The following is a 19437-nucleotide window of genomic DNA, read 5'->3' as shown; positions in this document are numbered from 1 at the left end:
TTCTGTTAATGGTGCTGCCAAGGAATGGCTGAGGGGGTGGTTAAGGAGGCCTTTCTGGAGCTCCAGTGCCTGGATTTAGCTCAGGCTCTGCCACTTACCACTTGTATCACTTGAGCCAATTAACCTCCTAGAGCCTCAGTTTGACCCTATAAAATGGGGACAATGATGACGGGAAATACCTAGAGTTGTTATAATAGAACTAATCAACAAAAAATATTGTGAGGGCCTACTACGCGTTACGAACGGGGTTCAAGTCCTAGCTAGTCAAATGTTGAGATCTTAGCCTCTATTTTTTCAAATTGTGGTAAAATATATGTAACATAAAATTTACCATTGTAACCATTTTTAAGTGTACATTTCAGTGGCATTAAGTACATTCAGGCCACCATCCATTGTTACTTTTTCATCTTGCAAAACTGAAACTGTACTTATTAAACAACTCCCCATTCCTCCCTCCCCCGAGCCCTGGGCAACCATCATTCTACTATTTGTCTCTATGAATTGGACTCTAAGTACCTCATATAAGTGGAATATAACAGCATTTGTCCTTTTGTGTCTGGCTTATTTCACTGAGCATAGTGTCTTCGAGGTTCATCCATGTAGCACATGTCAGAATTTCCTTCCTTTTCGAGGCTGAGTGATACTCCCATTATATGGACATACCACAGTTTATCCATTCATCTGTCCATGTCCATGGTTGTTCCCACCTTTGGCTGTTGTAAATGATGCTGTGAGACCTTGGGCTCTCAAAGGCGAGCCTCAGTTTCCTCTTCTGTGCTGCGCAGCCATCTAACTAACTCCTCCCTTCGGTGGAAGCTGACGCAGCCGGCTCAGCAGCTCCTCTGGTGCCCATCCCACCCTAACCTCACCCTCAGCTCCCCAAGCAGGGGTCATGCCCCCTCGTTGGAATGCTTTGTAGCTGCCAGTCTCTGTCCTTGCGACATTTATGGACATTGGCCACAGTGGGCAGGCTTCCTGCCCCAAGGGTTTTTAGGACCCCAGGGAACTTTGACCAAAGGACTTACTTGCTAGTTTGGGCTGGGGGCCTTGTTTAGCTAACACCAACCACCTCTACTTCTGTGTTGGTCTGGGTGGGAGTTGGAAAATACCCATGACCCAGTTCAAGTCAAAGTCAGAAGCACTTTGCTCACCCCACTCTGCCCCAGTGCCCTACTGACGAGCAAGGAGGAATTTTCCAAGACTAGTTTTGGAACTAGTCTTGAGGCACAGGCAGCAGTGATTCCTGGGTGTCCTGCCTCAGCCCCTCTAGGCGAAGAGCCTACTTCAGGTACCTGGGTCTCAGAGCCCGGGGAGACGGAAAGCTCACTACAACTCCCAGAGGCCCCCGGGCTCAGGGGGCGGCCTCCGCCCCCGCGCGGAAGAATTGGGCCCACCAACCGGAGCCCAGAGCGGGGCGGGGGCGGTGCCCGGGCGGGGCGGGGCGGGACGGCGGGGAGGCGGCAGGCTTGCGGCGCCTCGGGCCAGTTGCGCGGAGAGCGCGGGGTCGGAGAGCCGGGCGTGCGGAGGGCCTCGGGCGGGCGCCGAGGGACCTCGCCGGGCCATGGGTAAGCGGCTCCGTGACCTGTCCCGGGACGGGGCTGGGGGCCCCGCAGAGGGGGCGAGGTTGCCCTGCCAGATCCCCTCCGGGCCCTCGTGGCTGTCGGGGCCGCTAGGAGGGGCGGAGCGGGGCCGGGGGTGGACTCCGGGGCGAAGGCGCCGGCGACCTAGCCCGGCCTGGGGCGCCAGCGCCCTTCGCCCTGTGCGGGAGGGGTGAGGCTGGGTGTCGGCGCACACTCTTCGAAAAAAAGGAGAGACAAAAAGTTCTGGCGGCCAGGGGCTTCCCGGACGTTTATCTCGAAACTCTTTTTGTCGTCTTTTGGCTGAAATTTACCAAGTCCTATACGGTTCTGTCATCCCACTTCCTGCTGTGGTTTCAATCTCGAGCTGGTCTCAGCTAATTTGTTGTGACAGGCTGTCCGCAGCAGTTTCTCTGCCTCCCCGCCCCCATTTGCCCCCCCGCCCCGCCCCATCCCCGGGGTTCTCAGAACTCGCCGGCGCCGCCGAGAAGAGGCACCGGGGTCCCTGGGCGCGCGCGGGGCGCTTTCCACTGCGGCCGACGTTTCCTGAAAGTGACTCTGCGCGGGTTTTGAAGAACTTGCTCAACGCACTTTGAAGAATCAACTGTTCCTCTTTCAGCAGAGGGGTGTTCTGATCCTTCGGCGGTTACCGGCTTCCCATCCCCTACCCTTTCTCTTTCTCTTTTCTCTTCCCTTTTCTCTTTTCCTCTCCGTTCTCTCTTATTCTTGTCTCCTGTCCATCCTCTTCTGCCCCCTGGCAGGAAAGAGGTAGCTTCCCTCTTTGCTGTCGTCTTCTTTCTTATGTTTTTCTTCTCTTTCCTCGGGTCCCCAGAAGGGACAGGGTGGCGGCCCCGGGAGTGATGGGGGGTGAGAGTTGAAGCTCAGGCAGCGAGTGTGCGAGGAGAGATGTTTGGCTTCGCGCTCGGCCGGCCGGAGCTGCGGAGTGGCCGCATCTCGGTCCCTCCGCAGAGTGTCCCGGGGGGGCGCCCTCAGGCGGGATTCAGGTCCCCCAGCCCCGCCGACGTGGGTGGGAGGGTGGCGGGGCTTTCCAAGCGCCGGACCGCGAGGGCTCAGGGTGCAGGTCCGGGGGCACTGCGCTGGCCGGGCCCAGCGGCCCTTTGTTTGCAGGGTGGTTTGCCGGCCGGGAGGAGTCTGCGGGGCCAAGGGGAGGCTAACAGGTGCTTCCCGCCCCCTCCGGAGGACCACTGTTGGTGTCAGCGTCTCTGCGCCTACATGCCCGCCGCGGCAACGGAGGGGTGGGAGATGGTGTCTAGAGAGTCTGGCCCCAGAGAGTGGAGTTCCAGACTCCACCAGAATCCTGGGCACCCGCCCGGGGCTAGAACTCGGAGTGGCAGAGGTAGGAAGGACCTCAGAGGATCAGGCCCTCTTTCTTTGATATCCAGTCAGAGAAACTGAGGCTCAGAGTGAGGTCTGGCAGTGAGGGAGAGGCAGGCCTCCAACACCTCTCCCCTCCCTCTTGCTTTCCTGTTACCTGGTGGTAAACTGGCCAGGTACTGCCCACACTCCCTGGTAGGCCCTCGGGGTCTCTGGGTGTGGGGGTGGGCGGTGGAAAAGCAGTAGGCCATGGCGTGCCCCAGGCAGCAGTTAGGCAGCCTTCCTCCCATCCTGGCTGTGTCTCTGCTCTTGGGCCATGTCTTGGACAAGCCACGGTGGAATGGGAACCTGGAATATAGTTCATGGGGACATAGGAAACCATCCATAGGTGGAACTGTTACTGTTACCAATACCTCCCAGACTTGGAGAGACAGGACAGTGGGGAGTCAGCCTAGTCCGGAATAGGGTCTTTTAGGACATACCAGAGCTGGCAAAAGGGGGACAGGCATCCCAGAGGAGTTATGAGATGGTAGTCTTACATTTGGAGCCCCCATGACCCCTCCCTTTCTATATTCCTCTCAAGACTGTCATCTTGGCCCCCACTGCCTCAAACCCTGCGTCCCCCATGCCCTGGCTGGGACACTGAGGCAGGGCTGGGGCAGAAGCTGGACCCTGTGCCTTCAGGGGTCCCATGTCCCGCTCGGCTGTCCTCAGTGCTGGCTGGAGCACAGCCCCTTGCAGTTCCTCCCTCCCCAAACTGCCCCCTGGAGAGAGCTCCACGCCGAGCCTCCTCTGCCAGGCAGCCGGCTCCTGGGCCACAGAGAGGACGGGCCGCCTCAAAGGCTGTCTTTGTTTCAGCTCCGGCTCAAACTAAGAGAAACTTAAGCCAACAACCTCGGGCGAGGTGGGGCCGTTTCTGCTGGTTGTTATTGGGACTGCCCTTACCATTATTGTCGTAATTGACGCAGTGCTCCCAGTGGGTGACTTTTCATGAAAGGAAGTGTTACTTCCTTCCCATCACACCAAGGGTGAATGGGGCGGGTCGGCCGAGAGAGGAGGGGGGAGGGAGGGAGCGGGAAAGGGAGGGAGGGAGAGAGAGAGCGAGGAGATACCTATAGGCGGTGCAGTCTGGCACTAGGTCTCTGACAGGCTCTGTGGCCTTGAACTAGTCACAGCCCAAGCCCCTCTCTGTACCGGGAGCATCTGAGAGCAAGTAGCTCATACTGCACCCCTGTGGCTGTTTATGGAGCACCTGTCCCCTGCCCCCACAGTGCTCTGGACGGTGAGACACAGAGGGGAGTGAGCAGGACAGGCAGACCTCAGATCTCCCTGTGGGGGATGTGTGCACACGCACACACTTGGCTGTGGTTTGTGTGGGAAGCCTTATTTCTCACTTTGTTCTTAGAACATCGGATGCATGGGGGTCCAGCACACCCACCTATGGATGGGGAAACAAGCAGTAATGAAGCAGTGGCTGATTTGGTGAAAGATGCACCTCTTTGGAGACAGAGCCCCTTCCTGTCTCTCCTACCCCACGCCTATCTGATTTCAGCTTCTCAGCAGAGGCAAACCCACTCGGGGCAAGAAGCAAGCCCACACCCTTTGAGCAGATAAGGAGCTTGGGGACTCCCTGCTTCCATTAAAAACCCTAGATCTCAGGGTTCAGAGCCTTGGGACAGTCAGATTGCACTGGTTCTGAATCCCAGCTTTGCCACTAGGAAGCTGCGTGACCTCAGGCGAGTTATTGAACCTCTGGGATCCTTATGTGTTGTATCTGTAAAAAGGGGGACATAGTATCCATTGGGTGGCTAGATTCTGTGAAGCAGTGTCCAAAAATGCCTAGTCCAGGGCCCACCAGGAGCACTGATTGGAGGTGGTGGAGTGTATGGTACGGAGAGGGAAGTAGGGAATGGCTTGAGAACAAGCAGCCTTCGGGGAGCAGCCTCTTTTGGAGTTAGTGACTTAAACCAACCTGTTCACTGCTGTGGTTTTCGGACCTGGGTGTTAAGCTTGACTTCAACACAAGCCGTGGAGTTAAACAGAAATCAGGTTCCCAATGCCAGAAGGGCCTTGGGCATTCCCCCTGCCCAGCACTCTGCCGCCCCTCCTCACTGCCCAGTGAGGCACTGGGTCACCAGGGGTCAGGGGCTTATATCCTGGCCCAACCAGCAGCCCCCTGTCCTCTCCCTAACAGCGGCAGGAGGAAACCTCAGCAGCTGTGGACCAAGTCCTACTGTAGGTTACCAAAGCTTTCTCACACTATTATCTAGCTGCACAAAACCTGAGGAATAAGCTCAACAGGAAACACACAGGGCCTTTAAGAAGGAACATCTGAGGACAGCAAGGGGAGACCTGAATCTGTGGAGATGTGCAGTCCTGAAAAAGGAAGATGCCGTATCAGAAAGGTGTTACTTTTCTTCAAAGTAATTGCTAAATTTAAATGCAATTCAACCAAAACCCCAGTGGTTTGTTTTCTTTTTTTAAGGGAATGTGATAAAATTATCCTGAAGTTCAGAAAAAAATGATTTAAAAAGACTAATGATGGGGGAACTTGTCCTCTGGATAGTAAGCTGTTTTACAGTTAAAACAGTGTGCACCAGTGCCGGCCTACCACAGTGAATGAAACAGAACGGAAAAGTCCAGAAACAGTTTCAAATATATTCCTTATCAGCCTTTAGATTATGGGGAGAGTAGCATTTCAAATCATTGGGGGAAGGGAATCACTCAGTCTCTATTGGTACCACCTCACCACTGGGGGGAAATATGATTAAATCCCTATCTCACACCTTATAGATTCCAGATGTGTTCAAAGTAAACAATGAAATAATCATCACCATTATTATCATTATTGCTTCCTGGATGGAAAAAGCAAAATGGATCCACCTCCCCATTACAGTAGGGCATGGGAGGCTTTGTGGGCGAGAGCAGGACAGGAACTCAGTGGCTCCTGGCAGCGGCATTCACTCCCGAGCAAGTGGGACTCTCCTGCCTCTTGCAGGCTGGATGTGGCTGGGAGCCTGGGATCGCTGGTCCCTAAGCCGCTTCCCTCCCCTGCAGAGCCAGGAGAGCAGCCCAGCCCTGTGTCGGCTGCATTGGAAGGTGGGAGAGCTGGGAGCCTGGCAGGCAGGGGTCTCAGACTTAGTTTTCCTAGCAGAACCCTTTTCCAAATGAAGATTATCTGGAACCCTGGTCTACAAATGACTGGGGAAGGGAGGGTTTAGGGGAGCCAGGGACAGGACAGAGGGCTTCCTGGAAAAAGGGGTGCTCTCCCTCAGCTAAGGCTGTGGAAGCAGGGGGCCCAGGAGGCCCTGCCAGGGCAGAGAGCATGCTAGCTAGCCTGGTTGGGAGAGGAGGGAGGCTGAGTTCATTTGGGGACTCAGCTGGACACAGAGATAAAGAGAGCGTTTCCCTTTGTGGCTCTAGGCAAGAGCCCGAATCCTTTTCCTGTCTGGGGTTAAACAGCTCAGATTGGTGACCTCCTTTCCAGGTAATCTGAGTACCCGACTCCAGGAGGTTTCCCTCAGTGTGGCCCAGGCAGAGCTCACCGACTCTGGAACCAGGCAGAAGGGACAGAGGTCCTCAGGCCCGGTGGCTCTCAAACTGGCTGCCCTTTGAGATCCGCTGGGGAGCTTTAAACTCTGATGCCCCTTGCAGAACCTTAAATCAAACTGGGGCGGGGGGTGGGGGACACAGTCATCAGTGTCCTTAAAATGCTCCCTGGTGATTCTAATGGGCCCTGGTCCTACCACCTTATTCTTTGGAGGCCAAGGGTGCAACTTGCAGGGGCACGTAGCAAGCTTGCAGGCAGGCTCCAGTGAGAAGCCGCCGTAACACCCCATGGAGGACTCAGGATGGAGAGAGTCCTTTGAAGCTGGACCGGGGGAAAGAAGGCAGAGAGGGTGTGAAAACAGGGTGGGTGGGCAGCAAGGAGAAGAGCTGATGGAAGCAGGTGCGCCAGTGACCCGGGAGACTTCACCAATTTGGGGGCAGTGAGCAAAGGACTCAAGGGTCTTTCTCTCCCGTTTCGCAGAAGTGAAGACTGAGGCACAGAGTCACCCGAGAACTCAGGAAGAAAGGCATCAGCCTGCTGGGCGGGGTGGGGGATTCAGTTGTTAACACTTAGTTATTTCTGGATATTGACCATGTCTTGATTGGTCAGAAGCCAGCCTGAGAGGAAGGCCCGAGTGTCTTTCTTTTTGACAAGCTTTCGCATGGGTTTCTCCTCCAGGCTTATTTGGACTCTCCATCAAGGCTCTGCAAATCCTGGTGGTAACAATAGCAGCCACAGTGGTGGCCAGGCCCGACCACTTGGCCTGGTGGTCAGACAGACCTCGTTTTGAGCCTGGGTCTCCTAGGAAGCCTCTCTGGCTTCAGTTTCTGCCTCTTTAACATGAGCTCCCTCCTGGGACTAAATAAGAGCGCATACGGGGAAGAGCCAGGGCCCCCCCGGCAGGAACCAGGCGGCGCAAGCCCTTGGGTGAGCAGCTACTGAAGGGGACGTGTGGCCAGAGGCTCTGGCCTCGGGGGTCACGCTGGTCTGGGTTTATGGTTGTTATGGAGATGCTTTTTCTCTCTAGGACAGGAGGGGACTCACAGGTGCCAGCAGGAAGGATTTCCTGAGCTGGAGCAAATCAGGAGAATAGGACCGTTCACACGAGGCTAACAAAAAGGAAAGGCGGGTTAGAAGGAAAGAGAGGGTGATCTGAGACGTGGGCTCCGGGGCACGAGCTCAGGTGCCCTGCCCGTCCGTCAGCGCGCCTGAGGCCGGTTCCCCGTTCCGGGGGTTTTTGCGGGTTTCTGCAGCCATCAGCTCATGGCTGCCCTCAGTAAAATCCAGCCCTACCCCATGCAGGTTGTTGGGAGACTCGCTCCCTCTCCCTGACACCTGGCACCCACTGTGCGGGGTGCTGGCAGGCCTCACTGAACTGGGGCGGTGGGCAGGAGTGCTGTGCTCGGCTGGGGGCTGAGAAGGGCCGCGCAGAGGAAGTGGCTTGTCAGGTGAGACCTGAAGGGTTACCAGACCCTTGCGGGTGGGAGGAGTAAATGGCCTCATTAGGGGCAGTTAGAGTTCTGCGGGCGCCCCTGGAAAGATCCGATGTTTCATAACCAGGAGCTTCCAGTCTTCTCGATGATTCCTGGAGGATCCAAGCACTGCCCTGGTGCCTTCGGACTCACAAACACGGGAACCTCAGCCGCTTTCCCAGTTCGGCTGAGGTGCTGTGAAAACGTTCTGCCTGAGTGTGGGGCAGGTTTTGGAGACAGGATTTCCCTGAGCACCACAGCCCTACCCTTCACCCTCCTCTGACTTGACCCCGGGTGGTTTAGGGTTTCCCTCCCTCCCTCAACGTGGGTAGCTGGCTGGAACAGAGGAAGGAACAGCAGCAGGCGTGGGGCCCGGTTGGGGGTGAGCCCCGCAGAGAGGAGGGAGGGCAGAGTGGGCCACCAGGGTGAGCCCGTATTTGCGTGTGGAGGGCCAGCTTGCGTGCAGTCAGGAGCCAGGGGGCAGAAGGAAGAAGTCGCTTCCCACCTGGCAGGTTCTGATGGAGGACGGGAGGACCCACCACCTCTCCTGGAGGACCTCTCCTCACTGCCTGTTCTTCAGGCCTGCATCTCAAGTGCTCTCTCTCTCCCTCCCTCCCCTATCCCCCTCCCCTTTGCTCCTCTCCTTGCAGCACCTCCTGTCAAAGCGAAAAGGAAACAGTCAGAGGAGGGTGATCCCCTAGACCCATCTGTGTCCCCCCAACCCGATGCTGAGCAGAGCAGAAGCCAGAGCCCTGTCCATCTGGAGGTGAGTTGGGCGACCCCTGGGGAGCCTCCTCCCTGCCCTCCCCCCTCCCCTGTGCACAGCTTCCCAGGTGAACTTGGGGACTCCCCAAGCTCTCAGGAGGGTGTGTTCCCTACCTCCAGCCTGCAGAGCCAGGAGAGGGACCCAGCCCTGCGGTTTCGGGCCCGCATCAGGAGGTGTGGGAGCTGGGAGCCCGGGACAGGAGGACCCGCCCGTCACCCCTGGGAGGGGTTTCAGACTTAGTTTTCCTAGCAGAACCCTTTTAGCAAATGATTTGCCTGGAACCCTGATCAATAAAACAGATAAAAGCACTCTTTTAGGATAAGCCACACGTACATCCATGCATCCCTCCAAGTTCACAGCGTGGATATCAAAGTCACTCAGTAAGACCACTGAGGCCATTTTGGTGAGTGTAGTCTGAGAGGGAGCCATGGGTGACGTGGGTGACGTGGAGCACTGGCCTCAACATCCACTCCTTTTGGCCGCTTGCTTTGGTGGCACAGTCTGGAGTAAGAATCCTGATCCACGTAGAAGAGTAGCTGCAGATGCTAACAGTTCTTAACAGCTTGCGTGGAAGAGCGGATTCACGGGAAGAGCGGCCGTGAGAGTGCCTTCCTTCTGAGGCCTGCACCAGACCAGCTGCCGGGGGCCCCCCATAGGTTACGGTTTCTTAGGTGACTCGTGAGTTCGTGTGCCATTTGTTATCAGGGGTCAGAAACACTGCAATGGTACTCGAATATTTGGGGAACACACGGCCCTCTGTATTGTTCCCGGCCCCGATGACTTACGTCCTTCCGGTGTTTGGGGCCTCCCCATCCAGGACCTGGGAGCTGTCTGTTCTCCAAGCCCTGGGTCCCAGCCCAACCATACCCCTCTGCCCTGAGCCACCAACCAAATGAATAGCCTTGGCAGAAATTGCCCCTCTGGAAGCAGAAACCGAAAGTCCTGCGCATCTGACAGCGGGGTGTCAGGAACCCGGGATGGGGCTTCGCCGCCCTGGATGCAGCACGCAGACTGGCGGCTCAGAGAGGCAGCCCACCACGGCAAAGGCTCGGGGGACACGCGACCCCGCAGTGCCAGAAAACACCGGGCACTTTGTTCCTTCGGCTTTGACCACAGTCTGAGGCCGCCACCAGGAGCTCACAGTCTGGTAGAGGAGCTGAGATGCAGACACAGCAAATCTAGAGCAAGGCAGAGAGGCGGTCTGTGCCTGCAGAGAGCCCGAGAAGCTGCGGGGCTGCTCCGCTGGCCGTCGCTGGAGCCGGGCCCCGGTGGACCCTGACCGTGGGTCCTGGGCGCTAACAGCTGACGGCTGTACCTTTCTGATGCCAGACACAGGCACTCCAGCCCAGAGCTGTGAGCTGGGCGCCGGGGGCCTGCTGCTTCCTGTGGGAGCCTGGGGCTGGGGGCCGCACCCCCCTCCCGCCCCAGCAGCCAGCCGTTCCGCCTGTCCCCAGCCACCCACCAACTGGGGGCTCACCCCAATGCCTCCTGTTCTTTCCCCAGGACTCCCCCGAGGCAGGCGGGGAGCGGGAGGAGGAGCAGGCCTTCCTGGTCAGCCTCTACAAGTTCATGAAGGAGCGACACACGCCCATCGAGAGGGTGCCCCATCTCGGCTTCAAGCAGAGTGCGTCCCTGGGGTGCAGGCAGGGAGGGGGAGCCCGGCAGGGGGTCCCATCCAGGCAGGGTGTCGGGCAGGCACCTCCACTCTGGGCAGCCCTGGGCGATGCCAGCCGACAGGGGTTGCACACAGAAAGGACCCCCCACCCCAGGCGCAGGGCTGCAGTGGGTGGGGCCGGATTTCTGTCCTCACCGGCCACCGGGCCCCCAGTGCTCGGGGCCTGGCCCAGCCATCCATTGCGGTGGCCCTGTCCGGGCGCTTGCTGGTTCCGTGCCCACCTGACAGGTCCATGGGAATGGGCTGCTGGCTGCCCCTTCCTCCCACAGAGACTGACAGGGGCCCTGCCCTCTCTCTTCTCCAGTTAACCTGTGGAAAATCTACAAAGCAGTGGAGAAGCTGGGGGCCTATGAGATGGTAAGGAGGGGACCTCTGAGTCCTCAGCATGTGGCATCCCGCAGCCCATCCACACTGTGCCATGTGGGGACCCGGGGAGGAAGAGCCTTGTCTGGGGACAGAGCTGTCCTCACAGCCAGACAGGAGGAAGAGACGGGGTCCCAGGTCCTGCCGCTTCCGCAGCTCTCCTGCATGCTGTGCGGGGGGAGGCCTGTCTTGCCCACTGGTACTTTGCTGCTCACAGCAAGTTTTCCTGTCTTCCCATCTGTTCTGTCTGCCCCGTGCCCCCGTGCCGGGAAAGCTGCGGGGCCAGCAGTCAGGCGGCGGCCCCTGGGAGGGAGACCGGGCTAGCGGCCAGGGGAGCCCCCCTTCCTCCCAACCTCACCCCCACCCCCTGCTGCTGGAGAAGCAGCTGCAAAACTGCAGTCCTTGCCCCCATCCCTGCCAAGTGGGGGCCTGGAGCTGCCAGGACGCCCCCCCCCCCCGCCAGGGGAGCACGCGCTGCTCGTGCCCTCACGTGGTGCCCTTGCAGGTGACGGGCCGCCGCCTCTGGAAGAACGTGTACGACGAGCTGGGGGGCAGCCCGGGCAGCACGAGTGCGGCCACGTGCACACGCCGCCACTACGAGAGGTACGGCTGGGCGGAGACCCCGGCTCCAGGACCCTTCAGCCCCGAGTGGGGCCGGGAGCGGGGTGTGGTGGGCACACACCACGAGCTGCCTGAGCGGTGTGCGCTGTGCTCATCCCAGCCCGGAGCTCTGCGAGGCGGCCGGGCTGCGGGCCCCGGGGGCCGGCAGGGGTGTCCCCGGTGCGGGGAGGCCGGGTGGGCCCAGACAGCTGGGAGGCGTGGCGCGTGCCTCCAGGCCTGCCTCCTGGTGTACACGCGGGCCTCCTCCTCAGGCTGGTGCTCCCGTACGTGCGGCATCTGAAGGGGGAGGACGACAAGCCGCTGCCCCCGTCCAAGCCCAGGAAGCAGTACAAGATGGCCAAGGAGCCCCGGGGGGATGACGGGGCCCCTGAGAAGCCGAAGAAGGCCAAGGAGGAGAAGTGGTTGGACCAGGTAAGGCCTGAGCCCGCCTGGGGCCACCAGCAGACGCTGGGCCTCCCTCTCCCTGCCCGCGCCATGGATGCAGAGCTCCCTGCCGGGGATACCCAGAACCTGCTCTGAGGGCAGATCGGCCGGGGGGGGGGGGGGGCGGCAGGGGGCTGCTCAGGGGCAATGGTTGCGCAAGTTCAAATGAGGGGCCACGTCGGGTCTGAACTCCAGTCTGCACCTTGGTCACCAGGCCCTGTGTCCTGATGCCAGGCTGTGTCTGTTCAGAGGCCAGGATGCCTTTGGGGAACTTCTCACAGAGGCTTCTGGGTACGCCTCTGCGCCCCTGCTGCCATGGGGTCCTCCCTGCCACCCCCCCACCCCCCGTCAGGGCACACGGCTCACAGCCAGCACTGAGGCATGGCCTTTTCTCCTTCTAGATGGTGCCTGGAAAGACGAAAACCGACGCCGCCCCTGACCTGGCGTGGCTTCCCAGCCAGGAGCCCCCCCGGGAGGGCCCGGAACAGCCAGGCCCGGCCCTGGGGCCCTCTCTGCCCTTCGTGGGTGCCGGAGGCTGTCCTGAGGCCTACAAGCGGCTCCTGGCCACCTTCTACTGCAAAGGAGCCCACGGCATCATGTCTCCACTGGCCAAAAAGAAGCTCCTGGCCCAGGTGAGCAAGGCAGAGGCCTTGCAGTGCCAGGAGGAGGGCTGTCGCCATGGGGCAGGCAGTCCCCATGGGGACCCCCAGGCATCCCCAGCTGTTCTCGTGCCGGGAAGTCCGCAGAGCCCGGGAAGGCCAGCTGAGAACTCCAGGCACCGGCTGACCCCTCAGGAGGGATTACAGGCCCCTGGTGGCAGCCTCAGGGAGGAGGCTCAAGCGGGTCCCCGCCTGCCAGCCCCCATCTTCACTGGCTGTTTCCATGCGTACCCCACTGAGGTGGTGAAGCCTGTCAGCCAGCACCCCCGGGACTTCTTGCCCAGTTTTAAAGATGGGGTGCTCTTGGGGCCTCCTGGCAAAGAGGAGGGCCTGGCGGTGAAGGAGCCCCAGCTGGTGTGGGGCGGGGACGCCAACCGCCCGTCTGCATTCCATAAAGGCAGCTCTAGAAGGGGCAGCCCCTACCCCAAGCCCAAAGCCTGCTGGGTGTCCCCCATGGCCAAGGTCCCTGCCGAGAGCCCTGCTCCCCTCGCTACCTTCCCTAGCAGCCCAGGCCTGAGCAAGAAGCGCAGCCTGGAAGAAGAGGGCTTGGCCCATGGCGGCAAAAAACTGCGGGCTGTGTCTCCCTTTCTTAAGGAGGTGGACACCAAGGAGTGTGGGGCCAAATCCATGGGGTCTGGCTTGGCCGTGTCCTGCCTGCTGGGCCCAGCGCTGGGGCCTGCCCTCCCCGAGGCCTATAGGGGCACCATGCTGCGTTGCCCGCTGAACTTTGCCGGCACCCCGGACCACTTAAAGGGCCAGGCCACGCTCCCCTTCAGCCCCCTGGTCATCCCTGCCTTGCCGGCCCACTTCCTGGCCACGACAGCGCCCTCCCCCATGGCCACGGGTCTGATGCACTTCCCCCCGGCGTCCTTCGACAGCACCCTTCGCCACAGACTTTGCCCAGCCTCATCTGCATGGCACGTGCCACCTGCCACCACCTACGCAGCACCCCACTTCTTCCACCTCAACACCAAGCTTTAGGTCCGAGCCCCAGTGCTGTGCTGTGCAGGGTCTGAAATGGCCTGTGCTGGGGGGGCACTGCCCGGGGTCTGGGCTGGAGCCTAGTGCCCAGGAGAGCTTGGCTGTGCGCAGTGCAGGAACGCGCCCCTGTCTGGGCGGCCTGGCACAAAGAGGGAGGCCGTGGGAAAACCGGGTTTGTCTCAAGGAAGCAGCCTAAGCCCGGGGCCCCAGTTGTTGCGGGGCATCGGGAGAAGACAGTGCCCGGCTGGCAGCCCCCAGCTAGGTTCCCAGAGTGGAAGCCAGGAACGTGCTGAAGGGCTGAGACGCTGGGTAGCAGCTTGAGGTATCCAGGCTGCCCATGGAAAATCCAATAAAAGACCAACGTGAATCCACCTGGCCCTGAGGTGTGCATGGTGCGGACCTTCCCGGGGGCAGGGGAGGCTGGGGCGTGCTCATGGCTGGGGGAGCCAAAGAGGGAGACCTACGAGCAGCCACTCAGATCTGAAATGCCCCCGCCCCCACCGAAGAGCGGGACCCAAAGCAGAACTCAGCCTCCTGTTGATACTTCAGCGGGTGGTGACCTTTATCCTGTGCCTTCTACCCACTTTCATAGGAGAGTCTCAGCACAGCTGCCTGTTACCTTCCTCATCATACAGGTGGGGGTCTGACGTTCAGAGAGGGCTGGCGACTTGCCCTTGTTCCCCCAGCAAGGAAGTGACAGCAGAGTTAGGCTCTGACTCCAGTATCCAGAGGACAAAAGCCACAGGACCCCGGTGAACGGTAGGATGAGCCCTGCAGCTGGTAGCAGCCCCCCTGGGGGCAGAGGGGGTGAGCAGGGAACCTGACTTGGTCTGTCTTGGTGATGGGCTCACAGGGCTTGCTGCTGATTCCTCCCAAAGCCCCCATCCCACTCCCCCTCGCGTGCTGCACAGAGATGGACCAGGATGTTCTTGGCGGGGGAGGCGCCAAGAGGCAAAGGGGAGTGAAGCAGCCAGGATCTTGGCCTGGGCATCTGCGTTCTCAGCCACGGTTGCTCTGGGGGCTCAAACCCTGCAGCCTAACACCCTCCTTCCTAAGGCTCTGTTTGGGGAGCAGGGGGGGCCATCTGTCTCAGTAGGAGGGAGGTAGGACCCCTTTCCGAGGCTTCCCTCCCCTCCCCAGGCTGCCTGTTCTCCCTGCCAGGCGCCACAGCCTGAGGCAGTCTGATGGATGCAGGGGTAGTAGGTGTGGGGCCAGGCCCCCAACCGCCAGCCTCACATTGGTCAGCGGTGGCCTTTGACCTCCCCCGCTGGAACTTGCCCTGCCTACTGAGACACTCAGGAGCTCAGGCCATGGGAGGGGCAATCTATGTGATGACAGCCACCCCCCCCCCCCCCCGCCCTACACAGTTAACGGATGAGTAGGCTGAGGCCAGGGATGGGCTCTATTTGCCCAATGCCACCACTGAGTAGGACAGAACCTGGACCAGGGCACACACAACATATCTAGCACCAGGGGGTGGGCTACCCAGGCTAAAGGCATCCCATCCAGCCGCCTCTTGCCTCCAGCCTCCGATTCTGGAAGCTGCCTGTGGAGGGGGAGCTCAGATGGGGCACAGGCCGGGGCCAGCGATGGGGTAGCCAGAGGGTGGCAGTCACCGTTCTTGGCTCTGCAGGGGGGTCCCCCAATTCCCCACCTCCCTCCTGGGCAATGCCAGGTTGCAGCCCGAGTAGCTACCTGACCTCCAGTCCCGAGCCCCCAGTTCCCACACACACCCACATGCTGCCCATCTCTGCAGGCTTCTGGAGTGGCGGACAGTTGGGGTGGGAGGGCTGAATTCTCCTGCCACCCTCACTGCAAGAGCCCTGGGTGCCGGGCCACAGGCTATGGGGTCAGATCCCCCTGGGGAAGGGGGAGGCGAGGGCTACTTGTTCTGTGCAGGGTCCCGCCTGAGATGGGGCAGGGTCGCTGGGGTCCCTTCCATCTGCAAAGCCACAGCGGCCTCGCTCTGGCACAGAGGTGGGAGGTGTGCGCCTGGCGGCAGAACTTGGGCACAGAAGGTTCGGAGCTGTGTTGGTGGTGCCCTCTGGAGGCTGCTCCGGGGACTACACCTTTCCTTGAGCGGCGGCCCCGGCCAAGCCTGGTCCTTGGGCAGGAGGCCGCCACCCTTGCTGGGGCGTCAGCAAATCCCCAGAGCTTAATGTGGGCATGCTTCTTGGAACACTTCTGTGCTCTGCGTTTCCCGTGTGCCACTTTACGTGATTTTCCTCACTCGCCGCTCACAATTCCCGGCGAAGGTACCATCCTGATTTACAAATGAGGAAACAGCTCTGAGAGCTCAGTTAGCTTCAGCCGCGGCTGCTGGGAGTGCCTGACTCCTTGCAAGGGCGTCGTGCACCTGCTTCCATCTAAATGGACAGGTGCGCTCCAGGTCGTCTTGCTTTTCACACTCACCCCTTTGCCTTCCTGCTGGGTCCCGACGGTCCCCGACTCTGCCCTGGGGACTGGCCAGAACCTACGTTTGGGGCATAAACCAGGTTGCGGGGCCGTGGCATTCAAGCTGTTGAGGGTGGCGGCAAGGGCGGGCTTTGGCAGCACGTGTACCAAGATCGGAATGAGGGCGGCAGTGAGTGGGGCGACTCTGGAAGGGACATCCCTACAATCCCCGCCCCTTTGCCTGGTGACAGTTCAAGGAGAAGGCCATGTGTCAGGCATTTGACAGACACTGAGCGTCTATTCCTAGCAGGTGCTGGGCACTGTTTTACGTGTTGGGGTGGACACCTCAGTGGACAAAACATCCAAGCCCCTGCCTTCATGTTGCTGACATTCGACGGGGGGAGTAGAATGACTGAAATACAGAGGAGTGCAGCACTAGGGAGAAAAACAGGGCTGGGAGTGGAATGTACAGTTTGTTTTTGTGGTAAAATATAACTTAGCATAATATTTACCATTTGAACCATTTTTAAGGGTACAATTCAGCGGCATTGACAGCATTCACGGTGTTGGGCTGCCGTCACCACCATCCATGTCTGGGGTGCAGAGTTTAAACAGAGTGGCCAGGAGGTCTCAGTAGAAGGTGGCATCTGAGCAATGGCTGGAGGAGGTGACAGAGAGAGCCGTGCAGCTCCTGGGGGGAGAGCAGAGGGACCGGGACGACAAAGGCCTTGGGTGGGAGTGGGCACGTGTGTCTGAGGAACTAGAAGACCTACGGGGTTGGAGCAGGGGGAGCTGGGGGAGAGATGGGGTTCGACAGGTGCTGAGGCTGGATGTGTGGAGCCTTCTGGGTCCCAGAGTGAGCTGTAGCAGAGGAGGGTCCTGGTCTCTGGTGCTCACAAGAGGCCTGTGGTCTGGGTGGGACTCGGTGCTGGGGGGTGGGGGTGGCGGGGAGCCCATCCGCAGAGACAGAGGCAGCATGCCTGAGCGCAGGTCTGGAGTTGGGGGGGGAGCATGGACATTCCTAGTGAGTGCTTTCGTTCTCCCAGGGAGCTCTGGGCACTGGGGCACTGGGGGTGCGAGGTCTGAGGAGGGAGAAGGGCAACTCCAGATCTCCAGGAGAGCAAGGCTGCACAGGGCAGGGCCATGGAGCTTCTGGAAAGTCCCAATTCCCACGCAAAGAGGCTAGTGGCAGGAGTGTCTGTGGGACTAGCAGCAGTGGGTGGTCTCCCTGCCACCTGGGGCCACTGGCTGTGGAGCTGGGGGTTGGAGTGGGAGGTGCTGGGTCCCGCGGGAATGGGAGCTGCACCCAGAGAGTCTGCTGAGCAAGGACAACCACGATGGGGGGGGGCCCCAGAGTGGAAGTTGGGGGGACGAGTGAGGGACCCGGGACGGGTGGGACCAATGGACCATAGATCCTAATGGCTTCAGAGGGAGGATGAGGGGGTGGCTAAAACTATTGTGTTGCCAGGTGAGTTGGTGGAAACATGCACGGAGGGGGGAGGGTTGGTTGTGTGGGGTGGGGGGTTTGCGAGGAGGCCAGGGTGTGGGAAGCTTTGGAATCAGCACAAGAGCACAGCAGTGGTTCGGGGCAAGGCCCCCCTCTGTGTCTTCAAGGTGGAGAACTGAGGATGGGGAGCAGGGGCTGCAGCAAGGCCCTGATCAGGGCCTCCTGGCGTGACCTTCACAGTGGGGAGCCACGGGGTCTGGAAGCAGGGCTTCGCTCAGCACCCTCAGGGCACAGGGAAGTGTCCCACCCTGGAGGCAGCGGCAGGGAGTGTCTCAGGGTGGGCACGGCGGCTGGCAGGGGAAGCCCCCCAGGGAAGAGATTTCCATTTCAGCTCAAGACCGGGGGCTGCCTGCAGATGGTGGCCTGAAGATGTGTTTAGTTTGTTTGACCTCTGTAATTTAAATAAATGTTTTTGTAACTAGTTGCCAGCGTTTAAAAATCAAGAGATTTCACATCAAATTTTGGATATCAGGCTTCTCTTTAAAAATTAGAATTTCTGGCTGCATGAGACCATTTCCTAGAGCTCGGTAGTGGCCGCTGCCTGGTGGACAGGGTATACCTGCTCATTCACTGCAGTCCCCCCAGGCCCGCTTGTCCTCAACCCCAAGGGACCCAGCCCCAGCCAGGCCACCCGTCCACCCCAGGCTCCCCGTTCCCACCGTTCAAGCCGAAGTCCTGCTGCTGCGCAGCCACTAGGCGGCAGCTCTCGTTCTTTGTTATCCCAACATGAGTTTCCTAAGCCAGTGACTCCAAGAAGGTCACCGCTGGGAAACTCAGCCGGGCTTCCAGATGAGACGGCAGGGCAGAGTCAGGTTGTTGCCACGTCTGCTGGGCACGTCCCCTGGTGCACAGGCCAGCAGGGGCAGGCCGTGGCGGGCTGGACGGGGCATGGGACCCCATCCTGCCCACCTCCGGAGCTATCCAAAGCCTCTGCCTCTCCCTGGGCCACATCTGTGCATTTGTGAAATGAGTACGGTCACTTCCAGGTTCTGCTCTGTGACCCAGAATGAGATGCAGATAGGGTCTATGGACTGACGAAAGGCCGGTGACCGCTGCACCTTGAACACACTCCTGGTCCTGAGAGGACCTTCCCAGCTCCTCGAGGCCCCTGGCTACTCCTTGAAAGCGCACAGCAAGTGTCAGCCGCTGCCCAGCCTGGTTATGAGCTCCCCCCACCAAACCCGCAGGGAGGGAAGGGGCCGCTGAAGGGAACAGGGAGAAGGGGCTCCGCGGAGGCAGGGGTCTTAGAAGGGTGGCTGCACCACCAGCCCCACCCCCACCCCTCCCTGCAGCACGCTTCCAGCCCTCTCCAGGGTTCCTGCTTGGCTTTGTCATCCCTCCCACCCCTTGAGGGAGCAGCAGGGTGGGGAGGAAAGATCGAGGAGCTGGAAGCCAGAACACAAGCCCTGAGACTGATGCCCCCACAGGTTCAATGAGGGTTCTTAGGCCCTTTATACTTGCAAGCAACAGCAAGAAACTCCCACCCAGGCTGGAAAGAGCCTGTGGGGCTCACAGACCCCGGGGAGAGCTGAACAACCACACATGAGGACATCCACGCAGCCCCCTCTCTGGGGCACTGCCATCCGGGGGCTGGAGCGGCTTCCTCCTGGCTCCTCTCTTCCCGACTCCAAATTCAATGATGTCTCTCTGGTAGCTTGAACTAGGCCAGAGTGAGAGTGTTCACGTCCCCCCAGAACCAGCAAATGCTCCCGGCCCCCTTCCTCATCACGCGGGGGCTCCCCAGCACCACCTGGCTCAGCCTCAGCTGCTAGTCCTCCTGGTAGGCCTCAGCTCAAGGATAAATTTTGAGGAGAAGCTGATCTTGTGTCCTGTGCTTACCTGGGTTCTGAACTATTAGTTCAGAGGAAGTGTGTCCTCCAGGTAGACCAGAGAGCAGCGGCGCCGGCAACGTCCCGTGAATACACGTCCCTGGGCCTCCATTGCCTCATCTGTAATATGGAAGTGAGTAATTTCTACCTCAAGAGTTGTGGGCATTTAGTGAAAGTGCTCTGTAAAGTTCTGGATGTACATGAATCATCACCTCCTTCTCTGCAGTTCTGCTTGGCTAGCCTGACCCCCCCCCCCCCCCCCCCCCCCCCCCCCCCCCCCCCCCC

At 59.8% G+C, this 19437-nt stretch overlaps 2 protein-coding genes across 7 annotated transcripts in view; one reads left to right on the top strand and one right to left on the bottom strand.

Annotated features, from left to right (window-relative positions):
* The first annotated feature begins 1467 nt into the window (after window positions 1-1467).
* Window positions 1468-14705, top strand: ARID5A (AT-rich interaction domain 5A). Of its 2 annotated transcripts, XM_032410403.1 has the most exons (7): window positions 1468-1565; window positions 8585-8700; window positions 10204-10324; window positions 10680-10732; window positions 11244-11341; window positions 11611-11770; window positions 12184-14703. In XM_032410403.1, exons 1-7 carry the CDS (start codon window positions 1562-1564, stop codon window positions 13420-13422), a joined length of 1791 nt encoding a protein of 596 aa, XP_032266294.1. In that variant the 5' UTR covers window positions 1468-1561; the 3' UTR covers window positions 13423-14703. The 2 variants fall into 2 exon arrangements, with proteins under 2 accessions (XP_032266294.1, XP_032266295.1); XM_032410404.1 differs by lacking the exon at window positions 10204-10324 and having other exon boundaries at window positions 12184-14705.
* A 1730-nt stretch (window positions 14706-16435) lies between these two features.
* Window positions 16436-19437, bottom strand: part of MTA3 (metastasis associated 1 family member 3) — a 236587-nt gene continuing 233585 nt past the window's right edge. For 4 of the 5 annotated variants that reach the window (XM_032410402.1, XM_032410398.1, XM_032410399.1 and 1 more), the window contains 2 exons: window positions 19163-19272; window positions 16436-16507 (listed from right to left, as the gene is read on the bottom strand). In XM_032410402.1, coding sequence (XP_032266293.1) covers window positions 19178-19272 — 95 coding nt within the window. In that variant the 3' untranslated portion in view covers window positions 16436-16507; window positions 19163-19177. Of the gene's footprint in view, window positions 16508-19162; window positions 19273-19437 lie in introns of those variants that run through there. The other variant, XR_004300276.1, reaches the window with a different exon arrangement.

The sequence above is a fragment of the Phoca vitulina genome, unplaced genomic scaffold (assembly GCF_004348235.1).
Source record: "Phoca vitulina isolate PV1807 unplaced genomic scaffold, GSC_HSeal_1.0 scaffold12, whole genome shotgun sequence".
Classification (NCBI taxonomy): Eukaryota; Metazoa; Chordata; class Mammalia; order Carnivora; family Phocidae; genus Phoca; species Phoca vitulina.
Note: the sequence above shows the minus strand (reverse complement) of the source record. Positions and strands in the feature narration are given on the sequence as shown.